This window comes from Puma concolor, chromosome E1 (assembly GCF_028749965.1).
Source record: "Puma concolor isolate L17-30 chromosome E1, mPumCon1.1.hap2, whole genome shotgun sequence".
Taxonomy (NCBI): domain Eukaryota; kingdom Metazoa; phylum Chordata; class Mammalia; order Carnivora; family Felidae; genus Puma; species Puma concolor.
In genome coordinates this window covers 43,860,105-43,873,309 of record NC_141680.1, presented here as the reverse complement: position 1 = coordinate 43,873,309, position 13,205 = coordinate 43,860,105, and the positions used below count along the sequence as shown (strand labels likewise).

The 13,205-nt window shown below is 56.3% G+C and overlaps 2 protein-coding genes across 7 annotated transcripts in view; one reads left to right on the top strand and one right to left on the bottom strand.

Moving 5' to 3' along the window:
* HDAC5 (histone deacetylase 5) overlaps positions 1 to 6,582 on the top strand; it is a 38,534-nt gene extending 31,952 nt beyond the window's left edge. For all 6 annotated transcript variants that reach the window (XM_086687473.1, XM_086687471.1, XM_086687469.1 and 3 more), the window contains 12 exons: positions 72 to 192; positions 664 to 713; positions 883 to 990; positions 1,396 to 1,451; positions 1,600 to 1,687; positions 2,638 to 2,757; positions 3,015 to 3,112; positions 3,295 to 3,413; positions 4,040 to 4,173; positions 4,485 to 4,569; positions 4,700 to 4,865; positions 4,945 to 6,582. In XM_086687473.1, coding sequence (XP_086543599.1) covers positions 72 to 192; positions 664 to 713; positions 883 to 990; positions 1,396 to 1,451; positions 1,600 to 1,687; positions 2,638 to 2,757; positions 3,015 to 3,112; positions 3,295 to 3,413; positions 4,040 to 4,173; positions 4,485 to 4,569; positions 4,700 to 4,865; positions 4,945 to 4,984 — 1,185 coding nt within the window. In that variant the 3' untranslated portion in view covers positions 4,985 to 6,582. The remainder of the gene's footprint in view (positions 1 to 71; positions 193 to 663; positions 714 to 882; positions 991 to 1,395; positions 1,452 to 1,599; positions 1,688 to 2,637; positions 2,758 to 3,014; positions 3,113 to 3,294; positions 3,414 to 4,039; positions 4,174 to 4,484; positions 4,570 to 4,699; positions 4,866 to 4,944) is intronic.
* Positions 6,583 to 6,960: 378 nt separating this feature from the next.
* Positions 6,961 to 11,335, bottom strand: G6PC3 (glucose-6-phosphatase catalytic subunit 3). Its single transcript, XM_025917622.2, has 6 exons — positions 10,962 to 11,335; positions 8,988 to 9,094; positions 8,517 to 8,607; positions 8,200 to 8,318; positions 7,863 to 8,004; positions 6,961 to 7,629 (listed from the first exon to the last, which is right to left on the bottom strand). The coding sequence occupies exons 1-6, from the start codon at positions 11,177 to 11,179 to the stop codon at positions 7,266 to 7,268; spliced, it is 1,041 nt and encodes a 346-aa protein (XP_025773407.1). The 5' UTR covers positions 11,180 to 11,335; the 3' UTR covers positions 6,961 to 7,265.
* Positions 11,336 to 13,205: the final 1,870 nt, after the last annotated feature.

Here is a 13,205-nt window from a genome sequence, read left to right as displayed (position 1 = left end):
GGTCTGGGCATCAGGGAGAGCTGGGCCTTCAGTGCATCCCCTTACTGGCCTCTTCTGCGCTCCCCGTACAGCGGATCCGGGGTCGCAAAGCCACACTGGACGAGATCCAGACGGTGCACTCCGAATACCACACCCTGCTCTATGGGACCAGCCCCCTCAACCGACAGAAGCTTGACAGCAAGAAGCTGCTTGGTGAGCCAGCAGGCATGGGGCAGGCTGTGTGCGCTGCCCTGGGGGATAGGGAGCTGTCAGCATAGACAATTGGGTCCCAGTGGGCACAGATCATACCCTTGGCCGAGGTGGCACAGCCGCCACATTGCACACCTCCAGGGGGCGCCATTCACATAGACCACCGTGTGGGTGGGGTGCATTGCAGGAGGGTGGAGGGTGGCAGGTCAGGCTTAGTGATGGGGGAGGGCTTTGCTCGTCTCCCTGATCGATCCATGCCCCTTTTTCCCTGCCGTCTGCCCCAGAGGTAAGGTGTTCCCGCCTGAGGACAGGGGACAGACCTCTCCCAACTGGCGTGGGGTGCAGAGGCCTGTCCTGTGCTTGGGTCTGGCCTTCTTTTTTTGGTGCTGGAGCTCACTGCCCTCTGGAGGCCCCAGCCTGTAGCCTTGGCACTTGAGGCAACTTCCAGAGTAGCTTTGTCCCTCTTCCTTGCAGGCCCCATCAGCCAGAAGATGTATGCCATGCTGCCTTGTGGGGGCATTGGGGTGAGTAGGGCACCTGCCAGTAGGGATGGATGGGCGGCACTCCCAGCTCTTGCCCCCCACCCCCCTTTCCCGCCCAGCATGGCCGCTGGCCCACTGTCCAGGTGCCCACCCCCATTCTTGCCCTCCCCCTGCAGGGGGCACGCTGAAGCCTGCTCTCCTGCCCCCGCAGGTGGACAGTGACACTGTGTGGAACGAGATGCACTCCTCCAGTGCTGTGCGCATGGCAGTGGGCTGCCTGGTAGAGCTGGCTTTCAAGGTGGCAGCAGGAGAGCTCAAGGTGAGTGTGTGCCTGGGGCCTCGGCATCACGTGGCCTGGTCCTGCATCCTCGGGTAGAGGACGGGGGCAGCCTTGGCTTTCCCCTGAGCAAGCAGGCAACCTTAACTCTCAGGTGCCAGAGTGGGGGAGAGGTGATGGCTCCCGGGCCGGCCGGGGGGGTGAGTGGTAAAGAGGGACTGGCAAAGAGGCACTAATATCTGATGCTCTCGTGGGTCTCTTGAGATCAGAGGTGGTGTCTACTTGCCCACGTGGCCTGCGGCTGTGTTCTTAGTGCGTGGGATACATGTTTTTGACCTGTGTTCTCTTCCCTGCCTGGTTTGTGTTTCTCTCCTCTGCGTCCACCCCTTCTGTGGCCACCTTGCCTGTCTATCTGTCGTCCCCGTCCTCCTGTCTGCACCTCTTCAGAATGGATTTGCCATCATCCGGCCCCCAGGACACCACGCAGAGGAGTCCACAGCCATGTGAGTGCCACACCCGCCCTGCCCTAGACCCGCTGCCCTCCTCCCTTCCCCTCTCCCTCTCAGCTGAGCTGATGTGTATCTTTTGCTCATGCAGCAAACAATCTGCTAAAGCTGACCTCCCCCATCCTTTTCTCCCCCCACCCACCAGGGGATTCTGCTTCTTCAACTCTGTAGCCATCACAGCCAAACTCCTACAGCAGAAGCTGAACGTGGGCAAGGTTCTCATCGTGGACTGGGTAGGCAGGGGGCTGGTGGGACCAGGGTCAGCCTTCAGGAAGGCACCCCCCCCCCAACACTGCCACCTATTCCTTAGGTGCCCACACTGCTGCTGGGCCTGATGACTTACCTTGTATCTTCCTGCTGGAGCATCAGCCCAGCCCTCCCATTCCCATGGGCCTCCCTCCTTGCTAAGAGAGACTCAAAAGTGGCCTGAGCCCCAGTCCACCTTGGCCCCGACCTTGTAGCCTCAAGCAACCAAGATTTTCTACTGTGAACAGTGTAGACTGTTGCCACCGTTGCTAGAGGTACTCTTGACTGGGGTTGGCTGTGTGCCAGGACACACGGTACCGCTCGTGGTTCGTATCGAGTGGTAGGAGTTAGGATGTGCATTTCTATAAATGGAGAGGCACTGAGCTGTTGGGTGAAATAGCCGACCAAAGTCACAGAGTTTGGGATGTTGGCACTGTGCTTCGGATGAGACCTTTTGGCCCCAGCACTTCTGCTCTTGCTCCTGGGCGCCACTTCTCAAACCCCGCCTCTCACGGCAGAGGGAAAGGCACCCTCCACTCCCCATAACTGGGAAGTAGCCAGGAGCAGTGCTCATCAAAGATGAGGACTCTTTGAAGCCCAACTTTGGCTTAAAAACTCAACGTAAGTTGGGTCCTTCGGAGTGTATCTGCTTTCGGTTCCTTACTAGCCTTAAGGTTTCCCTCCATGCTGTTGAGGACAATGGTGCAGGGCGACCCGCCGTATTCGTCCCACGGCTTTGTATCTCTTCTGTACCGTGCCATGTTCTGGCCCACAGACCCTGGGTAGAGAAGTGTGGGGCGATACTGTTGCGGACAGAACACGCTGCCTTGCACCCCCAGAGTTCACCATAGGGTGGAGGTGGGGAGCAAGTGGAATTTTGACCATTGGGCCCGAGACTGGGCCTTTTTCCTGACACTCCCACGACTCTGCCATCTAGGACATTCACCACGGCAATGGCACCCAACAAGCCTTTTACAATGACCCGTCTGTGCTCTACATCTCCCTGCATCGCTATGACAACGGGAACTTCTTTCCAGGCTCTGGGGCTCCTGAAGAGGTACAGTTCCTGGGTTCAATCAAATATAGGGCCCCTTGGGGAGGTAGCAGAATGGGACCTAGCAGGGAGCCAGGGAGGCCTGTGGTGGTGCTGATATCCAGGGAGTCCGGGCTTCTAGCGGGAGGACCACGCAGGCCAACTGTCCCTCCACCAAGAGCAGCAGTGAGTGGAGTAAGGGCTGGAATCAGGGCTGAGGGCGGGGCCGATGTCTGGGATCCCCAGGCAGTGAGAATAACCCCTCCCCACCACGCTGCCAGGTTGGCGGAGGGCCAGGTGTGGGGTACAATGTGAACGTGGCATGGACGGGAGGTGTGGATCCCCCCATCGGAGATGTGGAGTACCTAACAGCCTTCAGGTGGGCACTGAGAAGGGCCAAGGGCAGGGTGGGAGCCCCCTGGGCCCTGCCATGGGAGGGGCAGAAGGCATTCAGGTTGGTGTGGGTGAGGGGTCTTGTCTCGGGGGGTGGGGGGGAACACAGAGTGAGGGGAGGCCTGGCCTAGCCACCTGCCAGGGTCAGCTTGGGCCCTCCCTTTGCAGGACAGTGGTGATGCCCATTGCCCACGAGTTCTCACCTGACGTGGTCCTGGTCTCTGCCGGGTTTGATGCTGTTGAGGGACACCTGTCTCCACTGGGTGGCTACTCTGTCACCGCCAGATGTGAGCTGCTGGGGGATTGAGGGAGGGCGTGGAGCAGGAATAGACTGGCGTTGGCGGAGGTTGGGAGGAGGAAAGCGGAGGGGCAGGTCCAAGACGTGGAATCGTCTTGGCAGGGGCTTCCCACTCCCTCTGCTAGCCTTGGCCTTGGGGCGGAGGGCAGGCATGTGGGTGTGGGGTAACAGAGGGTAGATCTCCTCCCAGAGTCACAGGGGTGGGACTTGTTGATCCCTATGTTTCGGTGGTGCTCCTTATGACATAAATGGAATTTCTTTTAGCCCACTCGTTCTGTTTTGTCTTTATTTATTTATTAAGATTTTTAAAAAGTTTATTTATTTAAGCAATCTCTACACCCAATGTGGGTCTCAAACTCACGACCCTGAGATCAAGAGCCGCATGCTCCACCGACTGAGCCAGTCAGGCTCCCCTGTTCTCTTTTGCCTTTAACGGAGCATTTAGTCCGTTGACATTGAATTTTATCGTGGATATATATCTGGGTTTAAATCTACTATTGTATTTTGTACTGTTTGTTCCGCCTCTCACGTTGCTTTTTCTTTCCTTTCTTATCTTCTCTTGAATTTTTTTTTTTCCAAACCATTTTGGTTTCCTCACTTCGCCCATCCCTAAAGGTTTTGGCCACTTAACCAGGCAGCTGATGACGCTGGCAGGGGGCCGGGTGGTGCTGGCCCTGGAGGGAGGCCACGACTTGACCGCCATCTGTGATGCCTCTGAGGCCTGTGTCTCAGCCCTGCTCAGCGTGGAGGTAAGGGATGCAGGGAGGCACCGGGGGAAGTGGACTAGTAAGCCAGGGGGTGAGGGCCCAGGGAGAGGCCAGTAAGGGAGGGCCCCTTTCCTGATTAAGCAGCACTGAGCGCCCTTGGGAAGGTTTTCCTGGGTTCCAAAGACACCCGGTGGCTAGGGAGGGCTTTCTGACTCAGGGTTCCTCCTGGGTTCCTCAGGGTTCCTTTCTGCTGTTTACCCTTGTCACGGGAGATGGTTGGGGCTGAATGGGGTGCTCAGAGGGCCAGGCACCGCCACCATAAGCCGTACGCCTTCTCTTCTTTCCCCTGCCAGCTGCAGCCCTTGGACGAGGCAGTCTTGCAACAAAAGCCCAACATCAACGCAGTGGCCACGCTAGAGAAAGTCATCGAGATCCAGAGTGCGTGGGGACAAGGCAGAGAGGCTCAGACCTCGGCTTGCCAAAGGGGCAGAAGCTTGTGGGCCTGCCAGGGCTGGGGATGTAGTATGCTTTCTGTCCTCCCTGATCCCCGTCTACCCCTCGTCCACAGGCAAACACTGGAGCTGCGTACAGAGGTTCGCTGCTGGTCTAGGCCGTTCCCTGCGGGAGGCCCAGGCAGGGGAGACGGAGGAGGCTGAGACTGTGAGCGCCATGGCCTTGCTGTCGGTGGGGGCCGAGCAGGCCCAGGCTGCTGCAGCCCGGGAGCACAGCCCCAGGTAAGGTTCCTCCTGACCTCTGCCCTCACCCAAGCCGGTGCCCCCACCTCAATGCCCCTCCCTGTGCTTGTTCCCACAGGCCGGCAGAGGAGCCCATGGAACAGGAGCCTGCCCTGTGACACCCTGGCCCCCGTCCCTCTGGGCTTCATCATTGTGATTTTGTTTATTTTTTCTATTAAAAACAAAAAGTCACACATTCAACAACGTGTGCTGTGTGGGTCTCTCAGCCTCGCCCCCCCCACCCCCCCCGCTCCTCTAAGCCGCCTCAGGCCTCCTGCCCAACTCCCCCCAGCAAGACCCACGTCTCCACTCTAGAAGTTTGCTCCCCCTGAAAGGTACGGGGGTACCCTTTCCAGCCTCACCTCCATGCTGTGTCCCGTACCCGCTTCTCTGCATTCTGTCCTTTTCCACCTTGGAGACTGGGCCGGCTTAAAGTGGGTGTGGGGCCCAGATAGTACCTTCTAGTTTTGGAGTCTCGCTAAGTGAGGAGGGAACAGTAAGTTTGGTGCCTTGGCTTCAGCTAACTGGGGGAAATGCCTTAATTTCACCCTCCTCCCCTCTCCAACCTCAGGGGAAGATCCGGAAGGTTGCTCTATAGTCTAAGATACAGAGTGGAGGGGAGGTGGGCTCCCACCCCGTGATTCCCCACCCTTTTCCCTCTTTGTTGTCCTCACCATCTCTGCATAGACCCCTTCTCCTCCTCCTTTCTCCTGGCCTCAGCACCGGGGGAAGACTTGTGCCCTAGGATGTGGGCCTGTGGTCTGTGGGCAGGGCTGTCTGGCCTCATACTCCTCAGGACCTCTTTGCCCTTCCCAGGGGTTGGAGAGGGTCAAAGTGTGTGGGGAGGGATGGGGCTGGACTCCTGGGTTCGGAGGGACCAGGAGGAGTCTTAGAACCAGGCTTGCTCTCAGCCTTACTCTGTGGGCTTCCCTGCCCCTCTGCTGGCACAGCCTGGGGACGGGCAGGTGGTCCCTGCAAGGGCCGGGGGTGGTGGAGCCTCCAGGCTGGTGAGAGCCCCCTTGCTGTTCAGGACCAGATTTCCCCAGCTATCCAGTGGTCACTGGCCCACCTCCCTTCTGGGGCCTTTTACGTTGAAGCCTGGGGATGGTGAGAATGGGGTTTCTAGAAGGGGGCAGGGGCAGAACCCAGGAGTCTGCCCTCACCCGTAGCTTCCCTTCCTCCTGGGCTGCCTCTCCTGGCCACTAGCCCAAGGGAGCTAAGACCAGGAGGGGCTGGGGGCCCGCAAGGCCTAGGGAATGCCGTCTAGCCTGTAGGAAACCAAAGATGGGAAGTGGCTCCTAGGGGACTGCGTCTTCCTCGGTCCTCCTGTCAACACCACATACACTTCTTTTCTGCCCCATCCCGAGGGCCCCCCCGCCCCATCTGTTTACATATTATCCTAACGGGGGCCTGAGTAGGGTTGAGGGAGCCAGGGGAGGGGCAGGAGCCCCACCACCACTGGTTCGTTGTGTGCTTGTGTCCTGTGTGTTGTTAGTGTATTCTAGATCCTCCTGGGGGATGTGGATGGGGCTAGGCCCAGTGTACCAGGCCTCTCCGTGCCGAGCCCCAGCTCCAGGCCCTTCTCTCTCCCATGGCTGGTCTGGTTCTCATGTAAACCCACTCCTTGCTTTGTCTCCCTGGATATGGATTTCAGTTAAGTATTTTGTAATCTGTTAAACTGTGTGTCCTTATGTAAATAAACTTGTTTCTGGCAGTGCCTTCTGGGGCTGATGTCTCTCTTCTCTGGGCTTCCAAATGGAGTAGAGGTTCCCATTCCCCACCCTGGCCAAAAAAACGGCTCTTCTTTTCTCCAGCCCCTGGACTGGCCAATTTAGGAAACAGGAGGCTAAGGTGGGAGGGAGTGGAGTCTCTGTCCTGTAGATTAAAGACAAGGTGTCACTGAATGTAGCCATAGCATCTCATGGGACCTCTCTTGTGGCCTAGCCAATGATGCTGGGCCCAGGCCGAGGGTCTCTGGAAACAAGCGTTGTGGGGGGAGGGGGAGTGTACAACAGGTGGCCTGGCAAGGGTCTCACTTGCACACACACAGGCAAGTTCAACAGAAATGTGCGCATAGGCAAAAAAGAAATCCAGATGTATTCAAGGGCTTTTATTGGGGCCTCTGTGAACCCCTCACAGTGTTACAGGACCCCACTGGTCTTGATGTTGCCTTAGCTCTCCGGGGACTCAGGGGAAGGCAAAAGGACCAGCATTTTTGGGAGAAAGAAGGCCCTTTGGGGTGAAGACCAGACGCTGGAGAAGTGGGAGACTGAGGATGACCAGGGCCTGTGGGAGCTGGAAGGGGATGGGGCTGCCTCCTGGAGTGGGGAGGGAGGTCACAGATCACGGAGTGTTGGCTTTGGGGGGGGCGGGGCAAGTGGCAATAGGAGGCACTTGAAGTCAGGAAGAGCGGATGGGTGGTATTTCCTGGGCACTGAACGTGTGCACCACCCAGGGCACAAGGGCCAGGACGAGGCATGGCCAGAGGGTGTACTTGAGGAAATTGAAGATATAGAAAAGGCTGATCTGAGGTGGGTAGCCCAGCCAGTCCAGGGGGCCCAGCAGCCCCACGGCCAGCACAAGACAGACTATCTTCTGGCCATGTCCCAGGTATGCTCGCCGTACCTGGGCATAGCAGGGAGAGTGCAGGGCAATGCCCAGACCCAGGGCGGCCCCTGAGTCACGGCTCAGGGAGGCAAAGGGCCGGCTATCCAAGTGCACCCACTCAGGCCGCTCACACCACTTGGAGGCCAGACTGATGGACCTGTGGGGAGGAGGGGGTCTTTGCAGGAGAGACCTCCCCCCTCTGGAACCTAGAGGGCCAATGGCTCTCAGCCCCTTTGGAGTCTACCCCCATGTTGTGCTGTGACCCCAGGAGAGTCTGTGTGAACAGGTCACATGTTCCTTTTTGGCTACAACAAACCAGGGACCCACCGGGCTGGGTACGGGTGAGGCAGAACGGGCTCCGGCCTGCCCAAACTTCAAAGCAGGACTTACCAAGAAAGATCCAGGCCCAGTGTAAAAAGGGTCCAATAGATGAGGCTGGCACCCAGCAAGAGGGCCAGTGAGGTCAATCCATAGAAGCTTAGCTCCCGCTCCATGGGTACCCGGGGGGCCATCAGCCAGCCCAGCGCAGCACCTAGGGAAGTAAGGTGACAGCAGCTTCAGGGAGTTTGGGGGATATGAGCCCCCTGAGCTGAAGGGCAGCTCGGCAGAATAGACAGGTATAAAAAAAAAGGGCCTTGGGGTCAGCTATACGATGGGAGGATCCTATACGGGTCCTCCCACTGCCAGTGGCACCCCGTAGGCCCACCATGTTGCCCCAGTTGCTCACCAGTTATTAGGCCAGCCAGCACCTGGTGGGGGAAATGTGCTAAGAGGAAGACCCGGGACAGGCCGACCGCCAGTAGGAAGGTGCAGTAAGCCAGACTAGGTATCACCCTCACCCAGCGGCTACAAAGAAGAAAAGCAAATGGTTCAGGGGGTGTCCACACACAGCTTAGCTTCCCTCAGCACCCAAGCACTTCATGGTTTGACCAAATGCCCCCAGGCTCCCCAGACCTCCAGCTCCCAGGCTGCCCTGCTGCTGCGTTTTTTGGGTCCAGGGCACCATCACCCCTGTCCTCCTTGGTAGGCAATGCCAACGTGTACCTGTGGGCCCGAGTGGCCACCTGGGAAGAGATGGCCGTCATTATGGGCCAGAGTGCTGCTCCTGTGATCATGCAATGTCCAGAAGGGCTGCCTGCCGGAGGATCCAGAAGATTGAGGTGAGAGGATGAGAGTGGAACCCAGGAGCCCCTGGCAATAGCTGAACCCCGCTGCCCACCCCCTGCATTGGTCCATGGCTCTCTCTGCCCTGAAGCCTTCTTCACCCCTGCCTAAGGCCACTGCTCTCAGGCTTCTGCTTTGTCTCTCGGATCTACTCTAAACAAGGTGGGCAGCAGGCACTCGAGCATGGGTGCCCTCCTCTGGAATTCAAATCATTCTTCCTGGGGTTTCTTAGTTCTCTGGGTCAGTAACTGAGAGGCTGGGCCTCTGGTTAGGCCACCCTGGCTGAAAAGTACTCTGAAACACTCACTGAACACTAACCACACTGGGACAGGGAGATTTGGGGCTTCCCACCTGGACCAGTTTCACAAGAAGCAGGGAACTGGTGGACCTGGGCTGGGGCCTGGCTGTAGTAGCCAGACTCATGGACCCACCAAAAGGGCCTGTCTCCAAACAGAAGCCTAGAAGAGAACAGACAGAAGATGACATTATATGCGCACGCAGCCAGGGGAACAGGCGGGAGCGGAAGGATCCCCGGGAGTACTCTGGAGGGCCTGCAGGGTGGAGTGGGAAAGGGAGTCCAAGTCTGTGCATTACCTTGCCATGAGTTTTCACCTTGGAACAGAAGAACACATGCTATTTTTAAAGAAGTGATAAGGAGGAAAGAGATTGTGTGTGTGTGTGTGTGTGTGTGCGCGCGCGCGTATGCACATGCACACTCTGAAATGCTCACTAGTCCCGCCCTTACTCCTCCCACTGCAGGGCCAGCTCTGCTCTTCCTAGAGAGCCCAGGACTTGACTCTTTCTGTTGCTCCCAGACTCCCCACTGACCCTCCTGAATCTTCCTCCCTCCAGTTCCCAAACTCCAGTCTGAATTACCCACACGTGAACTCCTTGGGTGAGACTCTCTTGTTTGAGAACGGGAGTGGGAAATGGACAGAGGAGGCTGAGAAAGAATGAAGAGGACAAAAAGCTCAAAGTCCCCTGGCTGGTGACTTCACTGGACCCTGGGAAACCACATGCTGAAGAGGCGAGGCTGCTGTGGCCAGAAAGAGGAAAGGCAGGGGAGCAGAAAGATGCTGCTGGGGAGGGAGACAAAAGGCACCTGCCTCTCCTCACCACTAGGTTCGCACGCCAGGTGCTCAAAACACACTTAGGAAATGAATAGGAGCTTTGTCACTTGTTGGGGGGGGGGGGGCATTGAGAATGTCTACCCAAGGGAGTGGTCTGTCCTGTCGGGAACAGTAGAGGGGGAGGCTTATACGGACTCTGAGCGGGGAGAGAGCACAAAGCAAAGGGCAATCAGGCAAGAAGGAAATGAGTAGACAGCTGTTTTTCCATTTTCAGGAGGAATGAAGCCTTTGCAGGGAAGAGTGGGAGGGAAGGTAATTCCTATTTTGTTTTTCAGCAAAGTCATTCCAGCCCATTCAAGTGTCTCCTATGAACTCCCTTCCCTCCCCCAGGCAGCAGAGGTTGAGGTGAGGGGAGGCACAGCTCCCGCTGCACCCAAGAGAGACCTGGTGGCACAAAGAGATAAGGCCTGGGGGCCCCACCCACTTGCCTGGGATTCCTGGCTTCTAAGTCTGTGTGAAGGCTACCAGTGAATGAAGGAGAGAAGGAAGAAAAGTGTTCCCTGGAAGGCAGTGCTTTTCAAGTCTTACTATGCACTGCAATCACCTGAGATCCGTGTTAAAATGCAGATTCTGATTCAGAAGCTCTGGCCTGGGGCCTGAGATCTTGCATTTCTCGCAAGTTTTCAAAGTGCTTCCTATGCTGCTGGTCATGGTCTGGGGAAACATACCTTAAATTTTGAGCCCTCTGCCCTTAGCTGCTAGTGTAAAGCCTGGCACAAAGCATGCTTCTTAACAACTATGTCAAATGAATGAATAGATGAATGAAAGAGTGAGCTGACAAGCAGGACCTTTTGCTACTTAAGTCACCACAGATGCTTCTTAAAATACAGATTCCCAACCCCTTCCCTTAAATTTCTAAGTCAGTATGTCTGCGGTGGGATGAGGTATTTGCGTTTTAAATATTGCATTGCACCCCTTAGGTGATTTCTCCCATCAGGCCCGTTTGAGAAACACTGGTCTCATGAGAAGATGGGGACTCTTAGGTCTGAGTCCAAAATGCATGAAGATGCTCAAAGGAAAAAGTCAGGGACCCGGGGGTAGGGGTGAAGAGATCTTAAGGCCATGGGTTCAGTGGGGCGGGGTGGTGGGGGAGGTCCGAGCCTTTGAGGCACCTGCTAAGGGAGATCAGGGCTTGCCCAGGACTCAGGGCCTTTGGGGGTGGGGGACCAGGACGCCGAGGGCTTCGGTGTCTCACCACTTGAAGACGAGGTTGAGCCACTCGGTGATGAGGCTGATCCAGAGCACTGCGATGCCCACGCGGCGGGAGGCGTAGTAGGCCGCGGGGAAGTAGAACAGAAAGAGGCTCTTGGGATCGCCCAGAAAGGTGACCCAGAGCCACACGTTTTCCAGCCAAGGCAGCTGGTTCTGCAGCGCCTCGGCCATTGCGATGCCCGCGCCCAGCGTGGACTCCATGGCGACCGAGGGACCGGCCGGGCGGGGGTTTGCTCTATGGTGGAAGCCGAGGAGTGTCGGAGACGCGTCGGAGACGCCTCGGAGACGAGGATGCTGCTCTCCCCGCTGCCGTCCAAAAGCCCACCTTTCGGAGCCCTAGGCCCCGCCCCCTGCCAGCGACCGGCACAAGCTCCGCCCCTCCCCCGTCCCCCCGCCCCCCCGCCTCCCCCGGTAGTCCCTGACTCGCGCGAGCCCGGCCTCTAGCCGGTACCGTTTCCTCTAGTGTTCCACCCGGGTCTTCCTTTCTACTGGGCAGCGCAGGGGACAAATCTTTGCGAAGGCGTTTCCGCAAAGCCCCACGTGGCTGCTGTTGCCGGCACGTGGGCATTGGGCGCAGAGTCGGCTCCCGCTGCTGTTCCGGGTCAAGGGAAGGACTAACCTGCGGGTGGGCGACGTGCCCAGGGTTCTTGCTTTGCTGCTGCGAAGATGGATGTGTAATCTCCAAGGTCAGGATTCCTTCCAGACCAGACCTCTTTTCTCCAGTATCGCTGCCCTCCAAAGATACTCTGAGATTTCTTGGAGAGAGTGCTACGGAGACTCCTCCGAGGAGCCAGGCATCTCCGGTCGGCGCTGAAGCGGGGCTCTACATTTTCAGACACCGTTAATCGGCCCTTGCCTTTCTCCCCCAGCCCAAGAATCTCCCGCCCGAATTCGTCCGCTATTGATTTGGAAGCTGACAGATAAGCCTCTTGATTCTGAGGCGTCTAACCTAAACGCTTGCGAATTCTTACACATAGCAAGCAGTCCAAGTCTCACTTCCACTTCTAAGCTTGCCTTACCTCCCTCCTTGCCTTCCAAAACCCCGCTGGGCAGGTAAACCATGAGGTAGTAGCTGGGTTGGTATGGGAAGAGGAAGGGCACACACCCACGGCAAAATCTGGAATAATCCTCTCTGGGAACACACACGAAATAGAATCCTCACCTATTCTAGGTGAGGTCCTGTCTAGAGGCAGAGTTGGGGTGGGAGGAGACTGTTGAGTGGCTCCCCAGTTCCTTCCCACCTCAAGCAACTTTGTTCTTGGAGAGTTTTCTGCTGGGTGAATGAAAATGAGAATGTAAATATGGTTCTTCTTGGGGAGAAATTAATTTCACTAATTGAAAAGGTGTGGGGAACGGAAGCTGGATATAAACGTCACTTCACTCCCTTGCTGTTTTTCATTTGTCCCAAGGAGAAAGCCTACATTTTCTAGGTCTTTGAAAGTTTGCCCAGGTTCTAGCCAGACAACCTTTACCAGCCTACCCCCACAACTCCATTTCATAATATTTCTGAGCTACTTTATGTTCCTTGAAATCCACAGGCTCTGTCTCCTTTTAGAGATCTTGCATGTCCTTCAGGTCTCAGATTTTTTCACTTTCTCCAGGAAGCTTTCCCTAACAGTACCTGGCAGTCATATATGTGAAAACTATGATCACAATGCCATATAAAAAGTGGAGCGGCAGTTACATGTGACTTGTGGGGGTCAGAGTTGAAAGTTCTCCGAAATACCACAACTAAGAGGCATCAGTATATTTATTCCTATTAAATGATTGGACTAATATATGCCCAACGTCAGGAAGTTGATGTCTCTTGAAGGGCGAGGAAACACTTTCGAACTGTGTTCAAGTTAAGTAGTGCCAGGGCTGGTCTTTGCCTCCACCTAGAGAAAGTTCAACCTATTGTTACTCATATATGAGGCTCCAGAATTTCTATGGGGGTGGTGGGGGTGGGATGTGGGCAGGTAGGTGGGTTAGGGATGGAAACTGGTCATGACAGGGCTGGAAAATACACTTAACAGTGTTAAAACTGTCACAGATCAGAATGGACACTAGTAGGGGGAGGGGCAAAACTCCTGCCCCAAGGCCATCTTTGTAATTCCTGCCCTTTGCCTGGCTTTCTAGAGAGGGCAAGAAGGGAGATGGGGAAGCATCTTGAGTTCCAAGGGTGATGGGTGATCATGGAGGATCATTTATTAAAGACCTACTACATGCCATTCATTTGTACACATTA

Bases quoted from the DNA above. Each gene is read 5' to 3' on its own strand.
- G6PC3 (XM_025917622.2), bottom strand. From the start codon at position 11,179: ATGGAGTCCACGCTGGGCGCGGGCATCGCAATGGCCGAGGCGCTGCAG. The intron at 8,608-8,987 runs GTGGGAAGCCCC...ATCCTCCGGCAG, and splicing joins TTCTTGTGAAACTGGTCCAG to GCAGCCCTTCTGGACATTGC. The intron at 8,319-8,516 runs GTACACGTTGGC...TCTTCTTTGTAG, and splicing joins GTGGCCACTCGGGCCCACAG to CCGCTGGGTGAGGGTGATAC.